This window comes from Anopheles arabiensis, chromosome X (assembly GCF_016920715.1).
Source record: "Anopheles arabiensis isolate DONGOLA chromosome X, AaraD3, whole genome shotgun sequence".
Classification (NCBI taxonomy): Eukaryota; Metazoa; Arthropoda; class Insecta; order Diptera; family Culicidae; genus Anopheles; species Anopheles arabiensis.
This window is the reverse complement of record NC_053519.1, coordinates 14,045,842-14,058,553: the sequence shown is the minus strand read 5'-3', so window position 1 is coordinate 14,058,553 and position 12,712 is coordinate 14,045,842. Positions and strand designations below refer to the sequence as shown.

Sequence of the window (12,712 nt, the reverse complement as noted above, 5' to 3'; positions counted from 1 at the left end):
GCATCTCCCTCTATCACTCTATCTCTCTCTCGCTTTCGTACACTTTCCCGCTGCTCCTTTGTGCGCGCGCCTCATACGATGACATACATTGGAAGACTTTTCCCCCCGAGTCTGAGAAGAAGCGAACGAGAGAGAGAGAGAGAGAGAGAGTGAGTGAGTGAGTGAACAGACACATAGAAAAGCGCATCTGCCTACCAGGAGGGGTTGGGAGAGTATTTTTGAGGCAGAAAGAGAGAGATAGAGAGAGAGAGCGAAAGACAGGTGCAGCGAGGTCCTGTTGGAGATTGGGGGAACCGCGTGCACATTCCCATACAGTCCGAAGGCAACCAACCAACCAACCAGCCAGCCAGCCAAGCCAGGCCGGCCAGCCGTTCGCTTGGCACATTTAGTCGCACGGTGAAGACGCTCGTCAGTGGACGTACGAACGCAGAACGCGCTTTTTTTCGCGGGCCAGCCCACCCACCCCTCATTAGACAGAAGTCTTGACCGTACTTCGGGGGTTTGTTGTCTAGTGTCGCCTGCCTTTCACCGTCGATCATTTCGGAACTGTGAGTGAGTGTGCGTGTGCGTGCGTGTGTATGCGTGAGGGGTGTGTGTGTGTGTGTGAGTGTGTATGTGTGTGGGTGCGTGCAAGTCAGTGTGTGTTCCGAATGTTGGGCACATTCCTGGCTAATTAGTTAATTAGTGTCAACAATCAACCTCGCCGCGAAACCTCGCCAAGCCGACCGCAACGATCACAACAATCATTCCGTACGCTACCAGCAGCACCGGTAAGGGGCAGTAAGGTCGATCGTAGAAAGGAAAAACCCTTCATGTTCCCGCGGCCCAATTCGCCCTAAGATCAGCACAAAAGATCAAATTAAATGCTGCTTCCGACAAAAAAGGGGGAAAAATACTCGCGCCGCTTGTTTGTTTTGTATTTACAAAATAAATGCCGCTGGCCTGCACAAACACACGCACGTAAACAGTGGGGTAGGATAGCGACAAAAAAAAAACAAGTGCATCTTGCAACAGCAACGACACCAAAAACCTGCGAGGATCGTACCCGTGGCGATTGCGGCTGCTCTGATGCCATCATCATCATCAACGCCAGCGGCCTAAACAGCTGATCGTTCGCAGTTGTTTCGCTTGGCAGCTAACAGGGGGGGGGGGGCTATGGTGAAGGGGGGGTTGCCGAGGTGGATCGTGCACCAAACGCAAAAAAAGACCCGTGCCAATCGCGATAGTATGTCGCGTTCAGGGTGCGGTGGCGACGACACGGTGCGCGGTGCGGTATGTTTACGTTGTCTTTACCAAACGTCCGCCTGGCGACGCTGTAAGATCACGCACACACACACGTAGCATTATGTGTTGTTGTGTACCAATGTGTGTGTGTGTGTGTGTGTGTGGGCGTTTTTGATATTTGCACGCATCAGGTGCACTATGTTTGTTTTCTCTTTCCATCTGCCACTCTCCTCAAACTCCCCCCCAGATGGGAAAGAATGGGATTGGGGTGAAAATTAATGATGCTGCTCTTTAGCGGTGAGCAGCTTGGGTACATGCTACCCGAACATTGGGCCCTGGAATGGGAAGCAAAACAGCGTCAGCACTGTTCAAACTGTTTCGAACGAATGAATCAATTGTCAAGAGAAGAAAAAAAACAAACTAAAACACAATTTTTCGCGACAAGAAAGCGCAAAACAGCGAAAAATCCGGCTCGAAGGACTAAAAAAAAAAGATGTTTAAAAAGAACATTTCTTGAACCGTTTTGACCAAGCAATCCATCACGTTTATGTTGAAGTGTGCAGGAAACCTTTTCAACGGCCGACTTTACTTTGCAGAGCTGTTTTAATAAAAGCGGAAAAATCAAAGCCACCGCCTTGGCTTTGTTACTTGGGCGCGTGGAGTAGGGCGAACTTTTAAATGAGTTACTGTCTGTGCAAGTGCAAAAAAAAAACACAAAAAAAGGATACTTACTCACTTATCCCTAGGCCTGCTGCCGAAGCGTCCAAAACCTAGAATAAAATAAGCACAAAAGAGACTTCAGTTAGTAAAAATTAGAACATCACCGTGGGAATAAAAAACGGCTCGAATCAATACACGAACGATTCAACGAACTTGAACCATTTAACTGTCAGAACATCAGATTGATGAGTCAGAGAGCAGTATCATAATTAATCAACGAAGCAAGATTGGTTGCGTTTGCGGCACGAGAACGAATGTCACCGTGCTGGAGATAGATCCCTCCTGCCAATGGCGCACATCACGATCCATCCAACGGAAAAGAACATTCATTTATCGGCAGAATGCAAGCAGCTAAGAATGAGATAGGATTTTGGGGGCAGATTTGTGGAATGAAATGAATGTACTCTTTCCCCACAAACCAAAAAAAAACTCTACCCCATCCTCTTATGATTAATATACCCCCAATACCACTGAGTCACATTGCACACACTCACACACAAAAAAAAAGGGAAAATCTCATCTGCTTCCTCCCGAGAAGGTAGAATCATGGTGCGGTGGCAAAAGGCGGATCAGCGAAAGCGTACAAGCACCGCAAATCTCAAGAAAATGAGCTTTCCGTTCCGTTTTCATCGACAAAGACCGGCGAATAAGTTCTTACCTCGCGAAATCCGAGGGAATGGGGGTTTGTGTGTTCGTAACGAAATAATAATAATAATAATAACAAGTACAGTAGCGGCGGCAGCAACACAAAAAAATCGCAAGCTCATTAGGGCCTTATGAATGTTTAATCAGACTGTGAGTGGGCGGACGGGTGCAGAAGGTAACCTCATCAACCTTTCGCCCGGCTTTCTGCACACAAGTGCCTTGTTGGCCTCGTTCCGATGGCACGTTTCGCCCTCACCGTGTCTCCGTGGCTGTGTGTGTACGTGTGGCCCTTTTTCCTATCGATGAGATTTCGCGTTCATTTCATCAAGGACACGGAAGCGAAGGAGGAGCCCAACATCATCAGCGCCCATGTCTTTGGCACTTTTGCCTACGTACGTAACGTACTTTGGCCAACCTCCTCTCGCGCCAACTGGTTTCGTGCCGACCCAGCAGAGCCCTTTGGCGGTGTATCGTTTCTTAACGCGAGTGGCTTACTCATGCACACACACACACACAGAAGTACACAGAAAAGCTTATGAAAGAATCGCATCGCCAGTGGGAAGATTTATTTTTACCCACAAAGAGGTTTTTATTTCGCCCGGTCGTTTTTTCTTCTCCTTCTTCTTCTTCATTATTATCTCCATTCAACCGCGCTACTCGTTGTCCCTTTTCGGGCTCGTCCTTTATTCCCGCCGTAAGCCCGCTCCCTTCGTTCGGTGCAATAACTCTCAAATAAAGCTATTTGCGCTTAAACAAACCAAAATAAAAAGCAATTCACTCTAATTCTTGTATCCTTTTTTTTTCTTCCTTCCAATTCCTCCCTCTCTTCTTCTTCCACTTGCTGCGCTTGTGTGCCGTGCTGTTTCTCGCTTTCCACAACCGTCCGGGCCCGGGAATGCGCATGCAGCCGGCTACTTGGGCAGCTTTCTGTCGAACAGCCTCAAAACGCATCAGCTCGAGGTGAACACCGACTCGAAAACGCTACGCCCGATCGCACGCCTGAAGGAGCCGCGGGAACTGTTCGCACTGCCGAAGGAACGAGACTATGATTGCCCCCAGCAGGCCCCCCGATGGCCCATCGAGTGTCAGGTGGGTGAACAAAGCATTAGCAAACAAAAAAATAACCAAAATGAAATTAACAAGGAACGAAAGCAAAAAAACAGCCAGCTTATTATCGGGAGTGTCAAACTAAGCCTCACCAGGGACGACAGAAAGTAATTTTGAGGGAATTTGTAGGTAAAGACGGACACGTTAAGGGAAATGGTAAAAATCTAGGAATATGTAAGTGCAACACGACCATGAAAATGTGCATACTTTACAGGGTTTCCTACGATTTATTGGTCAGTTCTCATAATTTTTTGGTGCGTTCCCACGATTTTTTTATCGTATCCCATAGATTTTTGGTTCTTCCCCATAATTTATTGGTATTTTCCGATTGGATGTCAAATAGAATTGAACCAAAACATTATGGGAATCGGTCAAAAACTCGTGGGAATCGGCCAAAAACTCGTGGGAACGCCCCCAAAAAGTATGGGAACCCACCAACAATTGATGAAAACTAACCAATAAATCGTGGGAAACCCTGTACCTTACACTCATGTTTTATCAGAAAATGTGTTGAATCTTTTATGTTTCCATCGATTTTTGCGTTTTTTTATGAATGAAAAACATGATTTTTTTCGTGCAGTTTTGAAATGTTCGGGTAAGACGGACACCTGCTATGGGAAAGATGGACACCATGAAGGGTAATATAGACACCTTTAAAAACGTTGGAAAATGAAGAGATTTATAGTATTTTAACATATCCTATTGGTTTCCACATTCTGGTACGTATATAAACCAATTCTAGGCCAATTGGAACGACGGTTCGCTCAGTCATGAATTTGGGAATTGTAAGCGGCGCTTGTAATATATCGTAGAATGCAGCATCTAAAGCATTATTGAAATATCGCGCACTAACAGCTGACGTTGCTCCAGCTGTTACAGAACAATAGTCTAGAACTTCCTTTTAGGAAATTACTGCGCGAAAAGTCCACGACCCCAGTACTTTTTGAGGGACTTGTTAATAATTTAAGCCATTTTCCACCATCTATTCCTGAACGATGTCGTAACAATGCCGCATCTGTTGAGTTAGAATTTTATTAGGAGACGCTAAAAAATCCGTCACGTGTCTCGAGCTAAGGCGAAAAAGTGAACTTTCTTCTCTCCCGTAGCCCCGATCGTGAGCCTTCGGGAGTACTCGGCCCGATCAGTGTTGGACGTTGCTCACACTAAGCATTGACCGCGTCGCCCTCTGTCGGCAATTACAGGGAACAACACCTTCTGTGCGAATCGGTTGTTAATAATTATTATCAACCGGTGTTTCATTTCACGCTTATTTCAATACTCTCGCTAGTTGCTGCTTGGTTTATAGCTTCGGAATATCTTTATTTAAAACTGTCCGTCTTTTCCGCTTTGGTGTCAGAATGTTTAAACCACCAAAAAACAATGTATTGTATTATTTTCATTCTCATTCTTTCGCCAGTTTTTTTCATTAATGAGCACGACAACTCATTCATGAAATAAAACTTCCAGAAATATAACAATACAAGTTGTAGAGCTTAAGATCCGCAGTAGTCAAATCCATATCCACAAGGGTGCACACGATTGATTTCTTTTTTCGTGAATTTAAACAATTTTGCATATATTACAGCATTTCCCATGATTTTTTGGTTGGTTCCCATCAATTTTTGGTGGGTTTACATATTTTTTTGGTGCGTTCCCACGATTTTTTGGCCGTTTCCCAGCCGTTTTTTCCAATTGTATTGATATCCAATCGGAAAATACCAATAAATTATGGGAACGAACCAAAAATCTATAGGATACGATCAAAAAATCGTGAGAACGAACCAAAAAATCATGGGAATTGACCAATAAATCGTGGGAAACCCTGTATGCCAAAAATGTTGTCAAATGTTTTGTTTAACTTTAAGTTAGGATGCTGCATTGTTAATTTTTCTTTTTTCGAAAAAAAAGGTATTTTCATGATTTTGTGAGAAGTGTCTATCTTACCCGCAGTGTCCGTCTTTACCTACCTTCCCCTATAACACACGATTTAATAATCCACGTGCAGCTTAGTAGTAGATAGTAGATAGCTAATAATAAGCTATTGTAAATTGTTTGTGCTTTGATTTGAAAATGTTTAATTACAAGACAATTTAATGGGAGTTTTGTCAGCCAAAGTCATGAGCAAAAACCTGTGTAAACTGGCATGCCAAATCCCACTGGCGTATTGTTTCAAAAATTCATCTCATTTTTTTATAATAATTTGCCAGAAACATTTAGACAACCCTGAAACCCCCCAATCGGAATCAATTTTCGAGTGATGAAAAGCTAGCGCTCTATTCCCATTCCACTCACACGAACACACCGACGCCTACAGCCCGCTGCTAATGTAGAACATTGACCCTTTCCCGTACATCCCCTAGTCCGTGTGTTTGAACTTTTTACCCTTCCAACGACGGACGGGGAGTGATGGAACGGCGTTCTCCCTCTTCCCCAGTATGTTCTTCCCCGAATATGTTTTTGCAACGCGAAAAAAAAGAAACACCAACCGAACGCAAACATTCACCAGGAATCAACATCAAACAGCGAGGCCCTCAAACGGCTGTTCGAGGCTGGAAATGTTCAGCACCCGATGGAGGCGCCCGGTTGTTTATGCGTTTGCGCCACGGTTGGGGTGAATGGGAAGAGGCGGGGGGGGGAATGGGTCTGAAAGAGCGGCAAACAGTACGTGCTTCACCGGCATCGATGAAATCAAATGCTGGAAAGCAAAGGGCGCGGAGTGTATATGTGTGAGGCGTCTTCAAGTGAAAAATCCCACCCCCGAACACGGTCTGAGACTAGATTTTTCCACAAACTGGAAGAAAGTAAACCGAAAATAAGGACAAAATCAACAGACACACACACACACACACACACACACACACACACACACACACAAAAAGGTTCCAGCAATAGCATGTTTCAAAGATTGGTACACTCGATTAATGAATTTCATTTGGCAACCGGCCGGCCGTACCCTCCCAATCCCCAAACCGCACCGCGGGCAAACCTTTTACGAATCGCAAATTAAAGGCACCAGGTGTTGAAGTGATGGCGTTGGCGTTCGTTCGTTCGTTCTTTGTATATTTCTTTTTTTTTTGTTGGGCTGTTTTAATTACCATTAATCGAAAAATATTACTCAACGGAAAAGTTGCGAACGAAAAAGCTGGCGCCCAATCAAGATTCAAAATTAAGGGTGAAGGTGGGCCCCGGTGCGCGGGCTGCGGGTGCGGAGAATGTGCGGTATGGCAATTAGCTTCCATTTCCGATCACTCGCACCACCTTCCCACCTCCCTACCCTGAAAAGCACACACACACACACAATCAGAGGGACAGCTGGCTAGACACTAAATTTAGCAGTCCTTTTTTATTATTCCACCGCTTCTCCCTTCACACACCGCCTAACCAAAGAAAAAAGTTTTCAAGGTTTTTGTTGTTTTTGTTGTTGTTGCTTATGTATTGGATTGCTTCCACCCCCTCCCCCCTCCCCCCTCTTTGAGTGCGTTTTGACAAGTGTGTTTGCGCGAGTTGATTGCAGGGAGAAAAGCCTGCCGCTCCCGAAAGTTGCCCGCGCTTCACAAGTGGCTCCTGGTCACGGCACCACGGTGTGTAGATGATGTTAATTGGTTCATGGCAGGGTGTGCGTGTGTGTGTGTGGGGGGGGAGCGAATTTCGGAACGAAATTTTGAAGCACCGAGAAGCCTTGAAACTTTGCCTTCTTTCTTTCTGTATATTTTTTCTGGTTTTTAGTTTTGTTTACCGTCCTTGCCCGTGTTGGCTCACCAGCGCGCATCCGGCGAAAGGTGCGGGTGATATATACGGGTGTGTGTACTGAATGTGTGCTACCTTTGCTTTGCTAGTGGGTAGTGGGTAGTTTCATATGTGGCGTGTGTGTGTGTGTGGGTGTGTTTGGGGTGGACACTACGCGGTGAAGTGACTTCAGTATTAGGCGGAATTGTGAAGATCAAAGGCAGAGTTGCGAATAACAAACACACACACACACACACACACAAACAACATGTTCTCTGCAGGACGCAAAGCAAGTCCGATGGCGATGACGTGTGCCCGCCCGGGGGAGGTGCCGAGGGCACGAGAGCCCGTGTGGTGTTTGGGCTTGTTCGTCTGGCAGTGAAGGGAAATTAATTTCTTTACCCAACGCTCTGGTCGTTTGTGTTTTTTTTGCTGTTTTGGTATGTGGGAAGTTTGTTTTTTTTTCACATTGTTTTTTTTATGAAAGCAGCTCCAAAATAACGCGAATTCTCGCGTGTGTGTTTGTTTTTTTTTTGCATTTTTTCCCTTGTTTGCTAACATATTGTTTGCCTCGTTTGTTTTTTTGAGTGAGTGTGTGTGTGTGTTTTTTTTTGTCCCACTAGCGAAAATTTTCTTCCCCCGCAAAGCAGCCAATCAAACAAAACCCATCAGATCGATGCAGCCGGCATTTTACCACCGTACTCTTTCAATTGGGAAGTAGTCCCCTCCCTGCTGCCCATTTTCCAAAGCCCCAAAACCAGCTCGCTCCCAGCGTTACGTCACCCAAGTGAGGAGAGGGTAGGGTTCACCAATCAAGCGGAAGCACGCAAGTGGAATTGTACCGAAATTCCGCCATCGATACCTTCGCCTCCTCCCCCTCCCGCGTTTCAGCCGCGTCCTGATGAAGTTATTCAGGAGGTACCACCGCGTTCGTGCAATGAATTTTCAGCACACCCAGGCGCGGCCCTGGCAGGCCGGAACCCCATTTCGCCGCCACCGCGCTGCTTTCGCTGCTTAGTTGGTTAGTCGCGCGAAAGAAAGTCGAATAACAAGAACAACAACAAAAAACGGGCTTTGTTCTCTCCAATCCACCTCACCATCCCCTTCACCATGTCCTCACTCTCTCTGTCAGAGTATGTTGCCAATCTAGGATGGCTTTTCACTTTGTTTTTTTTTTTTTTTTATGTTGTGCTTCGAAACCTAAGGTACAATGACTCCTGTTTGTTATTCGAATCCTCGCCCACCACGACACAGGAGCCACACCGGTGCTGCTAAATTTAGACACCCATTCCCAGCCCCCCCCCCTTCCCTTTGCTGGGGGTGGATTTTCGTCCCAATTTGAGGTTGGGGAGGGGGATCGATTTGATTTTCTTTCCGTTTTCCCCCGTTTGCTTTGCTTTTATGATGAATAAATATCCCTTTTCGCTAAGTGCCACGCAAGCGGTGGGCGCTCCCGGTCGCCGGCATTGATTAACCTTTTATCCTCTTCTCGGTGGTCAACCCAGCCCTGAGCGAGCGCCATTAAATTTATGTTCGTCCCCCCCCCCCCCCGGGGCGCCACACCGGCTGTTGCTAAGCGCTGGTGGTTTTGTGCGGAGAAGCTTTTAATTGCTTGCTCGATGCGGCAAGCGGTGGCGGGTTACCCGGCAGCCGATATGAGCTAGCAAATGTCACATACATTGTAATTAACGTCTTGCTGTGCGGGGGGGGAGGGGTCACGGTAACAAGGAGTAATGGGTACGTGGCAGAACACCGACCGACTCCATGCTTAATGGGATGCTATCGACTTTTGGACGCCAGCGAAAGGTCGAGTAATTCCAAAGTGAGGCGTCAAAAACGAGGTTTTTTGCGTTTTTGAGAATAATTTACGCGTATTCACAGTAACGCCTACGCACGACGTGGTAGAAGCTTTATTGCGTTCCACGGCCACATCGGGTGCTCAGTGATAAATCTTTTTCCAATTTGATTGCGTAAGTTCCAATCCTACTTTTACGTTTTTTCAAGGATGTATGCATCCATTTTGTCCCGGTTAGCTTTCAACGAATTTCTGGTGACGTTTTTGTACGATTCATTCTCATCAAGAGAAGTTGACTCATTGAGCAAATATGAAAAACGATCACTAAAACACCCAAGTGGAAGAGAATTTAAACGTTGCGATGTTAATTCTTAGTTCGACAGCTAGTTACGTTGGGATCTGCCAAACAATTGCATCTAGCTACTCCAGGAACCTCAACATCTAGTTGTTATCTTGGTGTTTAACATCTTCTTAACATCTTAACCGTGCAAATGTGTCGAGCATTCCAACACATGATATCCCCCATGTGACAAATAAAATCCAATTCTTGGCGAAATCCAGTCTCCAAGTGTTGAAGTTTCATGTGACGATCCACTTGGGATGTATGGAGCCGGTGAGGAAGTGATTCTTCGCATTCTTCGCTTTTTGAAATGGAATTATCAAAGGTTTCAGGGAATAAAGTAGATGTGGAAAAGCAGAAATAGGCATTTAAAGTTCCTTGCCTGTCAGCTTCGCCGAAAGAGGCCTAAACCTAGAGCCTAAATCCTAGACAGTGTCCTAGCCAACAAATTTCAAATCCAGAATATCTCCCAATATCCCTGGGGGGGGGGTCCCGTGGTACAGTCGTCAGCTCGAACAACCCAATAACATGCCCGTCATGGGTTCAAACCCAGAATGGACCATCCCCCCGTAGCAAGGATTGACTATCCGGCTACGTGGTAATGAATTAAGTCTCGAAAGCCTGTATAGTACGGCATGTCCGCGTAGGACGTTACGCCAAATAGAAGAAGAATATCTCCCAATCATTGGAAAGTTATGAAACTCCAAGCATTAAGTGATACACACATACAGTAGGTTGTGTCAATGTTTGTTGTAATGACCCAAAACCTGAAGTAATAATGTTGTATTCCTTCTATTTGCCTGTCACTTCCAACGCAAGTGCACAATCTAAGGAGGCAGGCATAAAACAGAGCAATTTTAACTTCATTTCAATTGTAAGAACCATTCCAAGTCGCTCCAAATCAAGAGTAGGAAACAAAAAGGCTGCTTTAAGCCGCCTCCGTGAAAGCATCACTCATTATTGCACTCTCTCTCTTTTTCTCTCGCTCAGGTGCTTGAGGAGCGCGTGTATCACCTGGACGACGCACCGGAAACGCCGGAACCGTACTACCAGCCGACCGGCAAGGAGCTGCAACCGCGCCCGGTAGGCGAAGAGAATGGCATCATCGTGTACAACTACAACCCGACCAGCGCCGTGCACTACGTAAGTACTTCCGCTCCTGGCTCGCGCTAACCCGCCTAATTCCACCACCGTGCGCGGTTCTAGATAACTTAACACATGCTGTGCCGCTTGTGCGTGTTTGTTTGTGTTGTCGCAGTTGTTGTTGTTGTTGGTGTTGTTGTTGTTGGTGTTGTTGTTGTGTGGCTGCCTCATCTCGCCATCGACCATCGAGCTTCGCTTTTCCCCGCAGGCGACTGTAAAAAAAAACGAGTCCCATGTACAAGGACATGCAAAACCAAACTCCAGGCAAGGAGTCGAGTAATCTCGTCGCCATAACTCGGCAATGGGATGAAGTCGTCCATACGTGTGCTATTTCACCAACCGATGCAAAGCGGATGCTCTCGTACTGCCCGCCTAGGGGCACTCATCTCATCTCAGTGCGTGTACTACATCAAGCAAAGCAACGCCAGACACCCCAATGCACAACACGTTGTTGTCCCGTTTAGAAGCGTAAAACCCTTTACTGCGGCTGCAAAAGAACACGATGACGCACATCTCTAATACTGCAGAGCAAAATGCCCCCCCCCCCCCGCCTCATTGCTAACCCCTCTACCGGCCCACTCTTTAGCTGCAGCTTTGAGTCCTTCCCGAGCAGTTTGGAGAGCGAGCGTGGACTGGAAGCTCATTAACTGGATTTCTGTGGCGCACTTTTTCTGTTTCTTCCATGCTCATATTTTTTTATATTCTTTCTATGGTCTGTGCTACTTTCATGTACCTTCATCCCCACCCCCTTCCTCCCCTCCTACCCCTTTCATTGTTTTTTCCCTCCCTGTCCCGGTTCCGTGTTCGTTCCTTTTGCCGCGTGTGGCGCCACACAGTTGCCGGTGGATGAGGAGGTAACGCAGCCCGACCCCGAACCCGTACCGTGCCCGGGGAAGGGTGGCGGGTCGGTGCTTCGGCATCTTCGGCAGCTTCGCCGGCGGCTCCAGCGCACCCTGCTGCAGTGGGAGGCGAGCGAGTACGTCGACCGGGACTACTCGTACGAGGAGATGAACGATGCGGGCGAGATCCTGCCGTACGACGAGGAGAATCAGACCGTCCATCAGGTGGTGGAGGAGTCACCGACACCCGATCGGGAGCTTGTCGCAATGCATTTGCGCAAACAGGCGTCGGCAGGCGGCGCATCGAGCGAAGGGAATGTCCAGCAGCAGGTCGAGAGTAGCGCAGTGTGTGACAGGGAGGCAGTGAGCAGCAGTCCCGACAGTGATCGTGACGGTTGCCAACCACTCCGACACGTGGATAGTACCAGCAGCACCAACAACGACAACAACAACAACAACAACAACAGTGACGAGTCGGATGACTCCGACGGCGAACAGACGGGGTCGTCGCCTGCGGTACCGGCCAGCATGACCAAGACCACCACTAATCGCACACCCGATCTCTGTCCGCAGTTTAGCCGCTCGACGGTCGGCGGCTCGAAGGCCCAGCCGGCCGCCCATCCGACGCCGCTCGATCCGGACGATCTCGTGTTCGAGTCCCGGTTCGAGAGCGGCAATCTCGGGCGCGCGATCAAGATCACGCCGACCTACTACGAGCTCTACCTGCGGCCGGACATGTACACCAACCGGCACACGCAGTGGTTCTACTTTCAGGTGAAGAACACCAAGGCGAAGGTAGTGTACAGGTGAGTGACCACTTCTTGTCGTCCTAGCTAACGCTCCTAGCAACTCCAATCGCAGACATACTGCAGGGAGGATGAGAGACATAAGAACACAGTTGCTGTGCCGTGTGCAACACGACGTCGGCCCGGAGCATACGGTGTCGATGTCCGATCCGGGTTTCGGGTTTACGAGCACGCGCGCTCATCATTTTGACGACCCACGCGCAAGATCCAACAAGATCTGCAACAAAACCAACAAACCAAAAAGACACCACCGTTTGGACGATATTTTCGATTTCGCCGTTTCCATACATCTTTCACACACACGCGCGCGCGCACACACACACAGAACACTAAATGGTCCCAAAATCTCGCCATTAATTACTGAACC

The 12,712-nt window shown here is 47.5% G+C and overlaps 2 protein-coding genes across 6 annotated transcripts in view; one reads left to right on the top strand and one right to left on the bottom strand.

Annotated features, from left to right (window-relative positions):
- Window positions 1-12,712, bottom strand: part of LOC120905492 (glutamine-dependent NAD(+) synthetase) — a 42,770-nt gene that overhangs the window by 17,306 nt on the left and 12,752 nt on the right. The window contains exon 2 of the mRNA XM_040316325.1: window positions 1,957-1,994. The gene's annotated coding sequence lies outside the window, so the exon portion shown is untranslated. The remainder of the gene's footprint in view (window positions 1-1,956; window positions 1,995-12,712) is intronic.
- LOC120905491 (cytosolic carboxypeptidase 2-like) overlaps window positions 1-12,712 on the top strand; it is a 37,430-nt gene that overhangs the window by 12,653 nt on the left and 12,065 nt on the right. For 3 of the 5 annotated variants that reach the window (XM_040316321.1, XM_040316320.1, XM_040316319.1), the window contains exons 2-4: window positions 3,497-3,678; window positions 10,548-10,700; window positions 11,537-12,345. In XM_040316321.1, the coding sequence (XP_040172255.1) occupies window positions 3,497-3,678; window positions 10,548-10,700; window positions 11,537-12,345 (1,144 nt within the window). The remainder of the gene's footprint in view (window positions 1-3,496; window positions 3,679-10,547; window positions 10,701-11,536; window positions 12,346-12,712) is intronic. The other 2 variants (XM_040316323.1, XM_040316322.1) reach the window with 1 other exon arrangement.